At 39.8% G+C, this 15,086-nt stretch overlaps 1 protein-coding gene across 1 annotated transcript; it reads right to left on the reverse strand.

Annotated features, from left to right (window-relative positions):
* Positions 1 to 10,863: 10,863 nt before the first annotated feature.
* Positions 10,864 to 14,863, reverse strand: LOC149196822 (uncharacterized). Its single transcript, XM_089408444.1, has 4 exons — positions 14,128 to 14,863; positions 13,463 to 13,603; positions 12,066 to 13,222; positions 10,864 to 11,340 (listed from the first exon to the last, which is right to left on the reverse strand). The coding sequence occupies exons 1-4, from the start codon at positions 14,861 to 14,863 to the stop codon at positions 10,864 to 10,866; spliced, it is 2,511 nt and encodes an 836-aa protein (XP_089264570.1).
* Between the last annotated feature and the right edge of the window lie 223 nt (positions 14,864 to 15,086).

Here is a 15,086-nt window from a genome sequence, read left to right on the forward strand (position 1 = left end):
TAATTAAAAAAATGAAGCTGAAGATTGTGTGAAGCAAGGGTGTAAAAAGAAAAGGCAGCAGCCTGTGTTATTTTTTTTGTAGAGAATGAAGTGCCAAGAGTATGGGCACACAGCAGTATGATGAAACAAAAGGCAGCCACAGTGAAAATTGCAGAAGCAACGCAGCAGCAAATAAAAACCCAGGGATGACAGAGTCTATGGTTATGGGTATGGACAGCAGTGCATAAGAAAAGGCAGCAGCGTGATGGCAAGAAGGAGAAGCACAGTAGTGCGAAGAAAATGAAACCAGAACTAAGAGAGAATGAAGAAATGTGTTTTTACACAGCAATGCAAATAAGAAAATGCAGCAGCATGGAATTTTTGTTGAAGAAATGAAAGGTAATGGCACAACAACAGTGCGAGTGTAATCAATGAAGGGGAGCACGCAGTGCGTATTTTTGTTGTTAAATGTGAAAGGAATGCGCAGCAGCGCAAGAGCAATTTGAGAAGTTATTTTATGCACAACAGTGCAGTGATAGAGAGAGTGCTGAAACAACAGTGCTGAAACAGCAGTGCTGAAACACAAAACACAGTGCTGAAACAGCAGTGCTGAAACCGCAGTGCTGAAACAGCAGTGCTGAAACACAGTGCTGAAACAGCAATGCTGAGATACAGTGCTGAGATAGAGTGCTGAAACAACAGTGGTGAAATAGAGTTGCTGAGACAGAGTTGCTGAGACAGCAATGCTCAGACAGCAGTGCTGAGATAAAGTTTTGTAATGGAATATGCAGCAGCATAAATGTATTGAAAATTTTACACATAGCAGTGTAATGTTTTTTAGGAAAAGACAGAGTCTGTAATGAATAGCAGTGTAGAGCATATTGCAGCCTGAGTGCCATTGTGAAGAGCAATGCAAATGAAGATATTTTCACACACAACAGTGTAAAATATCAAGCAGACACAGTAGTGTCAATTTGGACAGATTGAAGTGCCTCTGAAGCAGGCATGTTGAAATCCCTCTGTTAAGAGGTAGATGTTATTTGTGTGCAACAAAAGCGTTCCTTGGTGAATCCCTCTATCAAGAGGAAGATGCTTTTTAGCATACACATGGTAAATCCCTCTATCAAGAGGATGATGCTTTTCAGCATAGTCACAGGTGAATCCCTCTCTCAAGAGGAAGGTGCTCTTCAGCACATTGTTATGGTGAATCCCTCTGTCATGAGGAAGGTGCTCTTAAGCAGAGTCTCAGGTAAATCCCTCTATTAAGAGGAAGACAATTTTAATTGGTTGTGGAACTGCATCAGAAGCAGTTGGTGAATTCCTCTATGAGAGGAAGTGTTTGGGTACGACAGAATGCCCAACAATTGAAATTAAAGTGGAGTGTTGAAATATTAATTTCCCCTGCTGCGTACTGTTTCCAGAAAACCAGTACGCTTCCCAACACAAATTAAAACAGCAGACACCTGGACAGCAGTTTTACCAAAGCAATTTTCCCTGGAGCAGATAGAGCCGTGCGATATGGATGGGCAGCTGTCCGATTGAATGTACAGGGCCTGCAGCAATGAATTTGACGTGAAGTTGAATCTTCATTGACAACCAGATTTATGAGTCAAGCGATAAATGAAATTTAATGCGGTTGAGAGAGTTGGTAAAAATGGTAAACAACAGGTTTTATTGCGGACATGGGGAATGTACCGCAACATCCAAAAATCTCAGGAATTAGATTTATTTGTCTGCTGCTCCATACCTTGTCTTAATTTCCAGTCTTCTCATAATAATTTTAAGCAGTTTTTTTTCTAGTGTGCTGTTTTAATGTAATGAGCAGCAGCATAGAAGGAGAGCAGTAGGAGTGTTAATCTCTTAGCAATACAGTGCAGCAGCGCTCGAATGTAATTTATGTGTTTTGAAAAAGAATGTGCAGTAGCACGAGCTCAGATGAGTGAAGCTTTCATGCACAGCAGTGCAGGGACTGTAAATGAAATCTAAGAGAGAAGTGCAGCAGCGCTTGAATGTGATTGTGTGCTGCAGAGAAGAGTAGAAGCAGCAACGAAGGCACATCAATGCAAAAAAAGTAGACACAGCAGTGTGTAAGTTTTTTGAGGAACATAGACAGAGCTCTCTTTGTAATCCACAGCAGTGCATAAGTTTTTTTGTACGCAGCAGCGTGTTACAGCAGCGTTCTGAGCTGAAACAGAGTGTTACAGCAACATGTTTTGTAAATGCACAGGAGTGCAGTCACAGCAATGCAAAGTGGAGACACAGCAGTGAAAAACAGCGTGTTGATCTTTCAGAGGAGACAGAGTATTTTGGTTTACTGTAATGTACAGCAGTGCAGACACAATAATGTATTTTCTGTTTACAGCATGAAGTTTTTTTTATGTTTTTGAACTGTCTTTAAAGTAGCCTTGTAGAAATCCCTCTATGTGAGGAAGGCGAATTTGTATTAGTTGGTTTACTGTTTATGAATACAAGTTAATTTTTCCTGTTGCTGTTACACCGTAACCAAAAAAAATACCTCACGTCAAAAATTTACGTTGCTGAAACACCACGATCAGCATTGCTGAAACACCAGTTACAGCAACTGAAAAAAAATCTGTGTTGCTGAAACACCATTTCCAGCAAGCGATTTTCTGGGTTTTCTGTGTTAAAACAGAGTATAAAAACAGAGCATTTTTTTTGTCTGTCTATTATGGAATTTTCACAAATTTCCAACAAGCCACGCTTACGCATCCTCTCCTTCATTGTGTTTTTATTGACGATTAGAGGTGTGGCCTAAGTTCAAGTAGTTCCTGTAGCTTTCTTGTATCTAATATAACTTGATTTTTGGCCATCTGAGGTTTAGGAGTGTTCATTAGCCCTAATGGACTTGACACCTAGAACATCTGGTCTTTCCCCTCACATTCTTATTCTGTACCTTATAGGTGCCCATGTTGAAAGTGCACCCTAGACTCGCCTTGCATCTGGCTCAATGGAAATGACTACTGCTTCCATATGAACAGATTCCGGGTAAACTGTTTACTCCTTCTCCCCAGTTTACTACGTGATCTAGATATGGGGTTGTTACGGAGTTCAGGAATGCTGCCTCCTGATCTGGGTCTGGAATGGTTCCAATTGGATTAGAAACTCACTAATAACGCTTCTTCCTTTGCTGATGCTATTTCTTAAGCAACTACTCGCTCGGATACTTCTCGTGCATTACCTGATTGAACCTATGCCTTACCACCTAATTACACTTATGCTCTCGCAGTTGTGAACAATTATTATCCTATTATGTTAGCTTTTGGATGGACCGTCTTAGACAAGGATTTAGCAAGGTATAGGAATGGAGATGCTAGTACATGAGTAATAAGGGATAGAAAATGGTGATCATGGCGATACATTGTTACTGGTCAACTAGGGGTTATCTCTGGGTTTGGTTCTTTATCAGCTTCTAGGCATTGATCTGGAAATTGAACAACTTAAACTGCACCCGACTCATCTCCATCTCTTTCTACTATGGGTGCTACTTCTAGTGTTACCTTAGCTTCTAGATTATATGTTGCTATCCTGGTTCATTTTCTTAATCTACTGAATAAACATAGGATTCTACTACTGTTCTTGTCGTTTCTCATGGTGTTTCAATGCCTGGGACTGGTTCTGGACCTGGAGGATCTGCATATGGTGATTAGGATGCTTACTCTGCTACTAATTTACCTACTGGATATGCTGCTAGCGGTACTGGTGGCTCGAATCTTGGTAGAACTGTTGTTTCTTACTCTACTGGTGCGACTAGATATGGTTCGGATGTGGAACTAACTGGATCTCGCTCTCTAACATGAAAGGTGGACTCTGGCTCTCTATCTCAAAATGGAAAGGCTTTGTGTTTTCTCTTGGTAAAGAGACCTATGTTCTTAGCTCTATTACTATTAGAGGTGCTGAACCGACATGATCTAATTTTTTGGTGCTATATCTACTACCATGGCTACTGGTGGTTCTTTTACTCTATATCAATCATAAAAAGCTGCTTCAGCTCATTCACCACTAGACCTAAAATCTTCATATTCATCTTGATCACTATGTCTATCACTACATTAGGTGGTTTTATCTAATGTGGTGGTTAGTTCCAGTTCCCGATGTGTAGTGGTAATATCATCCAGAACTCGATCACGAAGGTCATCATCTCGATCACAAGGTACTAGTTCATTTGCTTAATCGACAAGATCTACTTATATTGAACCTGTTGCTGTAGAGTCAACAACATATTCAACTGAAAAAACATCTACGTTTCTTGCAAATGGTCTTGCTGCAGGTACTAGAGGTGGTGGCCGATAAACTATTGGTCCTATATAGCTGGATTATCTTTCTGGGCATGGGTATGTATCTTCCACTGCTTCAATGGTTGCAGAATCAACTACTGGATTAAATAAGTCACTTGTTTACAATCCCTTCGCTTATAGCTTTGTTCCTTCCCTTGCCTACGCCTAGATTAATAGGTACTAGCAGCCACCACTGAATAGGTACTAGTAACAAGTTAGGTGTATGAGCGTTCTAGGATGATCCAACGACGAGAATGGAGTTCTTCCACCGAGGTATAAGTGGATATTTTATCTACAACGATGCTAGTCAAGAGATGGATGATGGGCCCAGAACAGGATCTGTTGCTGGTGTTGTTGGGTTAGATGATGGTATTGGATAGACAGACGCTGCGTAGGGTGCTTCGAGTTGATATGCTTCTGGTTCTCGATCTCGATCAGGTATAAGTGGATATTCTGTAATCTCCATTGACTGATTAATTAGAACTTCTATTGTTGGGTGTCCAACTGCCTTTACCTTAGCCATTGGGTAAACGGGTGTTCGGTCTACTGCTTTGTCAGCTGCTTCTATCTCTACCTCTACCTATCCTACTAGTGATGGATAAGAAACTGCGTCTCCATCACTAACCTTAGATCTCGACTCATACGACCAGAGTTGCTGGTTGAGAAATAGCTCTGTGTACCATTAGTTCCTGACCCGGATAATAGCTCCCCTTTCCTTTATTTGGTGCTGGCTCATCACAGCCTATTATACTATATTTAGCACCACCTAAACCTTCAGCTCCGAAACATCCATGCTCGCTTAGATAATATAATGTTCCCTAAAGGAGTAATCCTCATCTTTCCAAGAAAGGTGTGAAGGTATAATAACTGGGCCTAAATCTTTGTAGGATAGTTGAGGGGCTGGTCAGTATCTCGATCTCACTATAATTTTGAAACAGATGAAGAGATTCATTTTCAGTGGAGAAGAATCTGAACCTTTAGGCCTAATGAAAAGAGTGGGTCACCTGGAACCAGTTTTCATGAACATGTGGATAACTATTACTTAGAGAAGATCCCTAGAACATCATCATTTTCTTGAGCTCTAAATGAAGGTATGGATCAGGTCACAATTGAATCACTAGATCATCCCTATACTCTCAAGATCTAATGGATATGAAATTGGACAAGGTAATGTCTTAGAAATTCCGAGGATATGGGTATGTAGATATGTTGTTGAAGCTAGAGGATCTGCAATTTGAGATAAGGTGTAATATCCATTGGCCTGAATGTTTGTTATCATATGATCAGGCAAATGATATACCTCAGTGTACCCCACCCATGGGTCAAGTCCTATTTTCACTTGGACACCTTTACCAACTTTCCAACTAACTAGTTAATGAATTGATGGAAGGGCATCAATAAGAGCTTTCTAAAACATGGAGCCTTTTTGTGGGATTTGGACACCTCAACTATCCAGTAGAGTGTGACTGATTTTGATCAAATAAGGTCTGTCCATAATCCATTGGAATTTAGATTTTGATCAAATAACCTCTGTCCATAATCCATTGGAATTTATTATCCTCAGTACACTCTTGGCTACCAAGGCATAAATAATAATATTTTTTTGAAAACCTAGCCCCCTTGGGATTTTGGGAGAGCAAATTTATTCCACTTAACCAAAGGCAATCTGTGTTTCTCCCTACTACCATACCATATCAATTACAAAAAGAGCCATTGAATCTTGTAAAGAATGTCCTGGGGGATCAAAGATAGTATCTACTAGAAGACATGTTGTGCTTCTAATACAGTTTTAACTAGAACTAGTCAAACCCATCTTGATAACCAATGGTTACACTAGTGGTGAATACCGTTCTCCATTTTCCTTATAAGCCAATTCCAATCAAGCTTTAGATAATCATTTGCTTTTGAGAAAAAGCTTTTTTGGCTAGATAATCAAATCTTTACCCATAATCTATTAAGAACTGTAATATATATATATATATATATATATATATATATATATATATATATATGTGTGTGTTCTCTAGAAAGGTGGGAAAAGGTTCCTATATAGGTTCTCTAGAAAGGTGGGAAGAAGGTTCCAAAAATCAGATCCAACTTACCTACTAGATTATCTGCACTAGATAAAATAAGAAATCACATAAAATAATAGGATTAGAATTTAATAACTAACTCCAAATATTGGACAAAAACACTCAACAAGAACATTATAACACAAATTGAAAGAAAGAAAAATAATTTTTTTATGAACAATAATATACCATATGGAATGGTTATTAGGAAAGAAAGAAAAAGTTATAAAAAAATAGATCTCTAAATAACAATAAATGATCTATGAAACTATAAAATTCAATATTAAGAAACAACATGCAAAGGAACAGAACTGGTTAGAAAAATACATAAGATACCCCATATAAAAACGGAAACCACAATTTCATCAGACAGATAGACATACTGGGAACAAGAGTATACCATATGGAATGGTTATTCATTAAGAAATCCATATGAACAAGAGTATACAGTATGGAATGATTATTCTAGGATATCTTTAAAATAGTTTAAGAAAGAAAAAGGCTATAAAGATAATAGATCAAAAAATAACAATAAATAATCTATGAAAACTATTAAAAAAAACCACCCCACCATCTCAGTGATTCTGAAGTTTCAGTGGCAACAAAAATGTCTGCAAATATAACAATAAATGATTTATGAGAGAAAAAAAATAAAATCCATCAAGTCATCTAGTGATTCTGAAGTACCAGTAGCAACAAAAATGTAAACAAATATAACAGTAAATATAACAGTAAATGATTTATGAAAACTAAAGGACCATCACGCCATCACAGTGATTTTAAAGTTCCAGTAGCAACAAAAATGTTAGCAAATATGACTGGCAAAAATTCAATATTAAGAAACAACATGCAGAACTACATAAAATTACTTAAGGTAAATTAAGGAACATAAAAAAAATGCAATGGATGGTTAAGAAATGCATGGCCTCATAAGCACAGAAATCCCATGCTCATTGGCACAGAAAACCCTCTTCTTTCCCTAGCATTAACAACGATGATAAAAGGGATGCAAAATCCAACATCCGATTTAACTTCGCATCCGCAAGGCTGATAAAATATGCTTCAATCCGATTTAACTGCGCATCCGCAATATTCCCCGCTAAATGCAGCATGCTACATTGTTGTTACTGGAGCAATCCGCAGCGAGTAAGATAAAAAGAAGGAATCTTTCGCCATCTTACTGTTGCATGCCCTTAATTAAGATACTGAAGGGTTGCGCAACATCACATTCACTTAACCAATTGAATAAGTTTCATGAAGGGTTTTGTGAATAAAGTTATTCAGAGATCCAACTAAATAGAGAGGCTTTTGTGTCTAAAGTTATTTAGAGATTTTTTATCACAAAATATTTTAAATTTCTAAAGCTTTTTGAACTGAATAAAAAGTTTGGTAAGTAATATTATTCAAAGATCTAACTGAATAGAAGCTTTTGAGTGTAAAGTTATTCTAGAGAATTAAAAAAATATGTGATAGATCTAGAAAACATATTTTTAAACCTGAATATTCTATAGATCACATGATTTTAACATCATGCCATATCTCAAATTCAAAATTCCAACTGAAAGTCATTAAAATCAATTCAGGATAAAGAAAATACAAAATCGGCAAAATCGGTCCTTCACATCAGACTAACATAATGGGGGAGATAAAATAACTCACGGTTGTCTTGGCGGCTTCATATTCCAATATAGTTACTACTGTTGTACCTTCAAAAAGCTTGATCGAAAGGCGGCTCTGAACGCCAAAAGAAAAAACCATAAATCACTTATGATTTCGTCCATAATAATGGCATAATGTCTTATCTATCCATACTAAAGAACTGAAATTTGAATTAATGCAAGAAGCTTACAGAATTTTGAGGAAACCAAGCGCGGAAGCTCAGAGGATGGAAGGAAACAGAGTGGCGAGACTTCCATGCCATCAGTAGTCAATAACCACTACTCATTACAAATTTTCTCAAAGAGAAGGAGAGTAGAACACCACCTACAGACTTTTTACTACTCGTTGTAACTAGGGTTAACCAATTTTTGTTTCATACCTGGAGATAGTGGAAACTTTTTTGTTTAACCAATAGGTGAAAGAGTCATTTTCGGAATTATCAAATAGGTTAAATGGTCTTTTTTATATAGTATAGTCAAAATCACCACTTGATTGCATGGCCTTGTTCACACTAGCCTTTAACATTATTGGTTTTTTGATAATGGAGTTACTAATTTGTGACCTTTTCAACACAAAAGGATCTAATCCCTATGTCTAACAATATTAATATAATAGTAATATTAAATTTAATGATGTTTTTACAAAGCACCATAACAAAATTTATAATAAAACTATATCAAATTTATATTTTCAAATATTACAACTTTTATATGGAAATACATATGCCTTGAAAGATTTTAGTATATCCATAAGATATGGTTTTCTTTTTAAAGATTTATTTTACAAATATTTAATTAAAATAATTATTAAAAGATTTTGGAGGAGGATTTTTTATTCTTTCTATTGAATTGTATTGTAGTTTTTATCACCATGGTTATTTTCATTTTTTTCCTTAAACATTAAATATTTTTTATTAATACTTACCCATCCCCTCATACTCATTGTAGAATGTGGCTCTCTACCCAATAATATTGATTCTTTCTATTGAATTGTATTCTAGTTTTTATCACCATGATTATTTTCATTTTTTTCTCTAGACATAAATTTTTTTTATTAATATTTTATTGGATAAGTGACATAATACTTACGCGATCCCCTCATACTTAGTTGTAGAATGTGCCTCTCTACCCAATAATATTGATGGTGGTCATTGTCATTTCTTTGACCAATTTTTTATTTATTAAATTTTCAAAGAAAATAAAGCTAAATTATTTGAAATATAATTAAAACTATATTTATATATATTCTAAATTTTAATTTAAAAAATTAGGAATACTAATTTTCTAATAAATATTTAGATTTTAGATTTTAATGTAATGTTATATAATCTAGGGTTTTTATCTATTTTAATGTTATAAAAACATTTAAAAAATTATATTTACCCAACTTTATTATAATTTTTAAAAATATTTGTTTTTTTATATTAATTAAATTTATCAAATAAATTTTTTTATTTATAATATTAAAATAAATAATTTTTGGAATACATTTTTCTTTTTACATTTTTTCCTTTTCCTATTCAAATATTTTTTTTTTCTCGGTAAATCTATTCTATTCTATTATATACATGAAAACATTACAGTCATAGAGTCAGGTTGCCCATGGCCAACTGTGGCTCTTTGGGTAAGCATTTCTCAGCACAATACCAACCCTCGCACGGGCACCACGTCCAAACAGAACTGTTTCCACATCACAACATAACACAACAGTGTATCCACACCATACAAAATCATCCCGCACAGGGGCACCAGAGCAAAAAAATTCATCCCTCGCAGGGGCATCAAAAGACTTATAACAACATCCCTTACGGGTCCTACAAACGTAACCAAAGCAGACATAGACATATACATAAACGAGAGAGACATAGACAAAGACGTATGACCTATACCGGACCTGAACAATTATGGAGGACGACAGAGTGTGCCATTGGAGGCTATTCCTCCGGCTTCTCCTCGAGAATTCTGCACCACGCGTAATGTTCTCGGAGGGCGTCCCAATCTTCACCCATGATCTTCTTGGAAGTCGACGCCTCCTGCTCCTGAGGGAAATTAGGAGTTTGCTCGGGTGCCCCCGCTAGTCTGTCCTCGTCATTTTCCAAGCTTTCACCTGGGAGCTCCTCCTTACTGCCCGAACCACCTTCACCTTCCTGAGTTTCCTCAATGAATAAAACCGAAATGTGTGCATTAATGCGGGATTTGTCCCTCGAGCTGCCGAGAGTGAAAATGGCGGAGCCGAACGCTGGAAGAGGGTTCGGTCCAGAGCTTGGACTACTCGCGTCCATGAATTGGCTCGCCTGGATAGGATTGGCCCCTGCCCTTCTGTGGCAGTAACAACAACAACAGTGGTGATGGGGCTCTGTGGCTGGATGGCAAGAAGAACCTCCTCGAGGAGAACCTCGTCGACTAAGCAGCCTTTGCCGGGGTCTAACCATCTTTGCAGGAATGCCAGTGGCTTGAAGCAGAGCAGCAATGGAAGGCCTTCCCGGCTTGAGACGTCCCCTAACAGAATTGAATCCGCTCCCAGCAGACCTGGGACGACACTCAACAGAACAGAGACAGCAACCAACAGAATTTCTGAGCTTGAGACTTCCCTCAGCTCCTTGAATGTCGGCCTTAATAGCAAGAGTTGTAGCCTGGATAATAAAATTGCCAACAGAAACCTGAACTACGTGATCCCAGCTCTGAGCATAAACCTGCTCCATTCCCTCATCCTTCTTAAACTTCTCAACATTCCCTCGAGACCTGTTCTCCATAACTGCACTCTGCAGTCTCCCCATTTCACCTCACGCTGCATTGAATTCCCTGCGATCTCACCTTAGCCCTTAACTCCTTAGCGGCGAGAGGCATTGAATTCTCCGTTCATACTCGAGGCAGCACATGTCTGGCATGTGGCTCCTCACTCCCACTCGTCCTATCACCCGCATCCGGGTTGGCAGTGTCACATTGGACCAGGCCATTGCATTCCTGAGCCTGGACAATATTTGGAATTATGGTGGTATTTCCAGTGCATAGGGTGTTCTCGCTTTCCACTCCTATATTGGCCAGAAGGTCAGCAACCTTGTTGCCTTCCCTTTTTGTGTGATTAAAAGAGATGGCTCTGTTGCTCCGAAGCATTTGTTCAATAGCCTCCAGCCTTGCTTCGAGCCTCCAGCTAGTGGCTATTTTCCTTGCTTGGGATCCATTCTGGATGCGCTTGGCCATGTTTGTGAGAATCTGGGAGTCTCCTTCCACGACCAGGGGTTGGAGGTTGAGATTCCAGGCGAGAGTGAGCCCTTTCCAAAGTCCCTCTATCTCCGCTGAGTTATTAGTATCCCATCCTATGTTTCCAAAGTATATCTGCACGAGAGTGCCTTCATGATTTCTTAAAATCCCTCCATATCCAGCCATTCCAGGGTTGCCTTTGGAGGCACCATCGAAGTTGAGCTTATAGGATTGGTTAGGGGGGGGGTCCATTTGCCTTTGTTGTTGCTGCTGCTATTGGTAGGGCTTTTTTTATGAGGTTCCTGAGGCAGCTGCAGCTGCCAATTGTCTAAGATACTCTTCTCATTATTTTGAGAGGGAAAATCCTCCTGTGTCCAGGAACGGAGCAGTAGCGTTTCTTTGAGATTCCCTTGAATCCTTCTCCATATGTCCTCAATCGGAGAGTATTGGTTTTTGAATATTCGTTTGTTTCTTTCCTTCCATATGCTCCAGAGGATTAGACCTGGGATTATGTTCCATAAACAATTAAGGAGCTCACTTTTATAAGGTTTCTGAGGCCATTGTCTTAAAGAGTTAGTGATGTCGTTCTCCATTCTGCATCTTCGTTGACATCTGAAACTTGCCTTTTCCCATAGCTGATTGGCTAAGGGGCAGGAGTCCAAGAGGTGTTGGAGGGTTTCCTCATTATGATGGCAATTATAACAAATGGAGGGGCCATTAAAGTTTCTTCTTCTTAATTTATCCCAGGTGAGAATTCTTTTATGACCTACCAACCATAGAAAGTAAGAGACTTTGGGCCAAGAGTCGAGCTCCCAAATTTTGCACCAGATTGGGTCAGAGGGAGTGGTAGTATTGCTTACTATTTTGTACACCTCTGAAGGAGTGTAGGTGCCTTTTGGTAGATATCCCCAACGAAGGATATCATTTCCTTCGTCATGTCTGATATTTCTTTTCCGAAGCTCCTTCTCCAGCTGCTCAGCGTCTCGAAGGCTTGTGTTGTAGATTAGCTGATTTCCTTGTTTCCATTTTCTGAAGCCGTTCTCCGTTTCCTGTAACCAAAACTGTTGAATTTTTTCTTGCTGCTCCTCCTGCCTGTTGAATTCTGGAGCTGGGTGCATAATACTGTTGAGCTTAGGCATCTGGTTCCATGCATCCGTCCAGAATCTTGCCATTCTGCCATTCCTCACTTCCCATAAGCTGTGCGTTTGAATTAAATGGAAGTGTTGTTTTGCTGCATTCCATATGAGCGAGCCTTTGACATTGGGCGTGAATCTGATGAGTTCCTCCTGAGGTTTGTTGTTGGCATATTTGGCTGTCCATAGTTTGACCCAGGGCTTTTCTGGATTAGTGACCCATTGCCACCAAATTTTGGCGCTCATGATGGAGTTCCTATGCTCTGGATCTCTCAGTCCAATGCCACCTTTGTCTTTGGGAGTGCAGACGGTGGCCCATTTTACTAGAGCCCATTTACGGTTAGTTGCCGAGCCACCCCAAAGGAAGCCACGCTGAAGATTTCTTATTCTTTTTATCACCCACTTTCGCGCTGCAAGGATTGAGAATAGATATTGAGGCATAGCCTGGAGGACCGACTTGATGAGCACGACCCGACTGGCTAAATTTAAAGATCTATAAGTCCAGAGGTTAAGGCGAGATTTGATTTTTTCAAGGAGAGAACGCCAAGAGGGATGCTTTATGGCTGATACCGTGAGAGGGGCTCCAAGGTAATTGGAGGGGAGGGTGGCAGATGGAAAACCCAAGATGCGGGTAACTGCTGTCTTGACAGAGGGAGGAGTGTGAAGGAAAAGAATCTGCGACTTGGAGCAGTTGACATTAGTACCAGAGGCTTCGGAAAAATCAGAGAGCAAGGATTTGAAGCAGAAGGCTTCCTGGACAGAAGGGTAGCCAAATAGCATAGTGTCGTCAACAAACTGCTGATGGGAATTAGCAGGGGTGTTGTGAACAGAAAGGCCTTTCAGCTTATGAGAATGGAGGGCATTTTTTATGTGACGCGCTAGACCTTCAGCCATAAGAACAAAGAGGAAGGGGGATAGGGGGTCCCCTTGCCTTATTCCTCGGGAAGGTTTGAAGGGGCGGGATGGAATTCCATTCACAAGGATAGAGAAGTGCGTAGAAGTAATTAGACTCATGATCCATCAGACCCACATAGAACAAAATCCGAAGGCTGTAAGCATTTGTTGTATGTAAGTCCAGCTGAGTTTATCAAAAGCCTTAGAGAGATCTAGTTTGAGAATCATACCTGCCTCCTTGGTTTGCTTGAGGGAGTGTATTATCTCGTGCGTGAGGAGAATTCCGTCCATGATCTGTCGCCCTTCCACGTACCCTGACTGTTCCGGAGAGATAAGCAGGGGCAAGAGGGGCTTTAACCGATTCGCAATCACTTTAGATATGACTTTGTAAATGACATTACAAAGAGCAATCGGCCTATAATTGTGAGGTGTAATAGACTCTTCCTCTTTAGGGATAAGAGCGATGAAGGTTGAATTTAATGAGGGAAGCAGCGAGTGGAGAGCTCTTGATTCTTCTACGATTTGCCAGACCTCTTGCTTTATCAGCTCCCAGAAGGTGTGAAAGAAAGTAGTGGTAAAACCATCCGGGCCAGGGGCTTTTCCTTCCTTGAGCTGGGACATTGCTTCATCCACGTCTTGAGACAGAATGGGAAGAAGGAGAAGTTCATTATGCTCCTCCGTGATGATCCTTGCACATTTTTAGTTATTTTCTCAATAGCCTGACTTCTGTCTCCTTCAGGCTCTCGATGGACCTGATTGAAGTGATTGAGGAATTCCTCCTCAATTTCCTCGTGCTTCTCTACTCTTATACCCCCTTGTTTTTGGACGTAGGGGATGTTGTTGTGCATTCTTCTCTGAAGAGTGGTTTTGTGGAAGAATTTGGTATTTCTCTCACCTTCCTTCAGCCATCTGATTCTGAACTTTTGCTTCCAATATAGTTCCTCCTGTTTCCTCCTTTCCTCCAGTTGATTGTAGATGCGTTGTTCATGTTCCAGAGTTTCTTCAGTGTGCCCCTTTGTGATTATCCTTTGGTGAAGTTCCATTAGTTCCCTGTTTAGTTCTTGTTGTGCTTTAAATATGTTGCCAAAGGTTTCTCTGTTCCATCGCTTTAGTTGATTTTTTAAAAACCTGAGCTTCTGTTGGAACTGATACATCTTGGATCCATCAGGCGGGTTGAAGGATGTCCATGTAGTTTTTACGAAGTCTTTAAACGAGGGATGCGAGAGCCAGAGCTCTTCGAAGCGGAAGGGTCTTCTGGTCAGGTTGCCTGGTCTTTGCCAGTGGAGGGCAATCGGCCAGTGATCCGATCCCGTGTGAGGAAGAATAGTTGATGAGAGATCTCCGCCAAGGTGAACCGCATTGTATGATATGAGGAAGCGATCCAATTTGGATGCAATTTGGTGCTTGCCTGCTCTGCGATTGCTCCATTTGAAAGTTCCATTGCAGAAAGGCATATCTATGAGGGAGGTGTTGTGAATGAAATCCTTGAAGTGGGAGTTTTCTTGTTCCATTCTATTTCTACCCCCAGTCTTCTCCTCTAGCTTGTTGATCATGTTAAAATCCCCTCCTATTATCCAGAGCGGGTGCCTTCTATTGTTGTTCAAGACCTCTATGGTATCAAGAAGAGCCATTTTACTTGCTGTATCCTGCGGGAAATATACATTTCAGAGGTTTCCATGGATGTTCGTACCTAGGATGTGAAACTCAGCCTGGATGAGGTGATGAGAGGCGTGAAAATCTGAAAGAGCTATAGCTTGAGTGCTCCATGCTATAGCCAACCCTCCTGAAGCTCTAGAGGCATCCCTCACGACCGATCGACAACCTGGCCAAGCTCTGGAGAGAATGCTGCCTAAC

This window comes from Pinus tabuliformis, chromosome 2_2, assembly GCF_031772625.1.
Source record: "Pinus tabuliformis cultivar Carrire ecotype Pingquan chromosome 2_2, CPIR1, whole genome shotgun sequence".
In the NCBI taxonomy this organism is placed as follows: Eukaryota; Viridiplantae; Streptophyta; class Pinopsida; order Pinales; family Pinaceae; genus Pinus; species Pinus tabuliformis.

Bases quoted from the DNA above. Each gene is read 5' to 3' on its own strand.
- LOC149196822 (XM_089408444.1), bottom strand. From the start codon at position 14,863: ATGGCTCTTCTTGATACCATAGAGGTCTTGAACAACAATAGAAGGCAC. The intron at 13,604-14,127 runs GTGAGAGAAATA...TCATATCTAAAG, and splicing joins AATCAGATGGCTGAAGGAAG to TGATTGCGAATCGGTTAAAG. The intron at 11,341-12,065 runs GTAAGCAATACT...ACTCTCGTGCAG, and splicing joins CTTCAGAGGTGTACAAAATA to ATATACTTTGGAAACATAGG.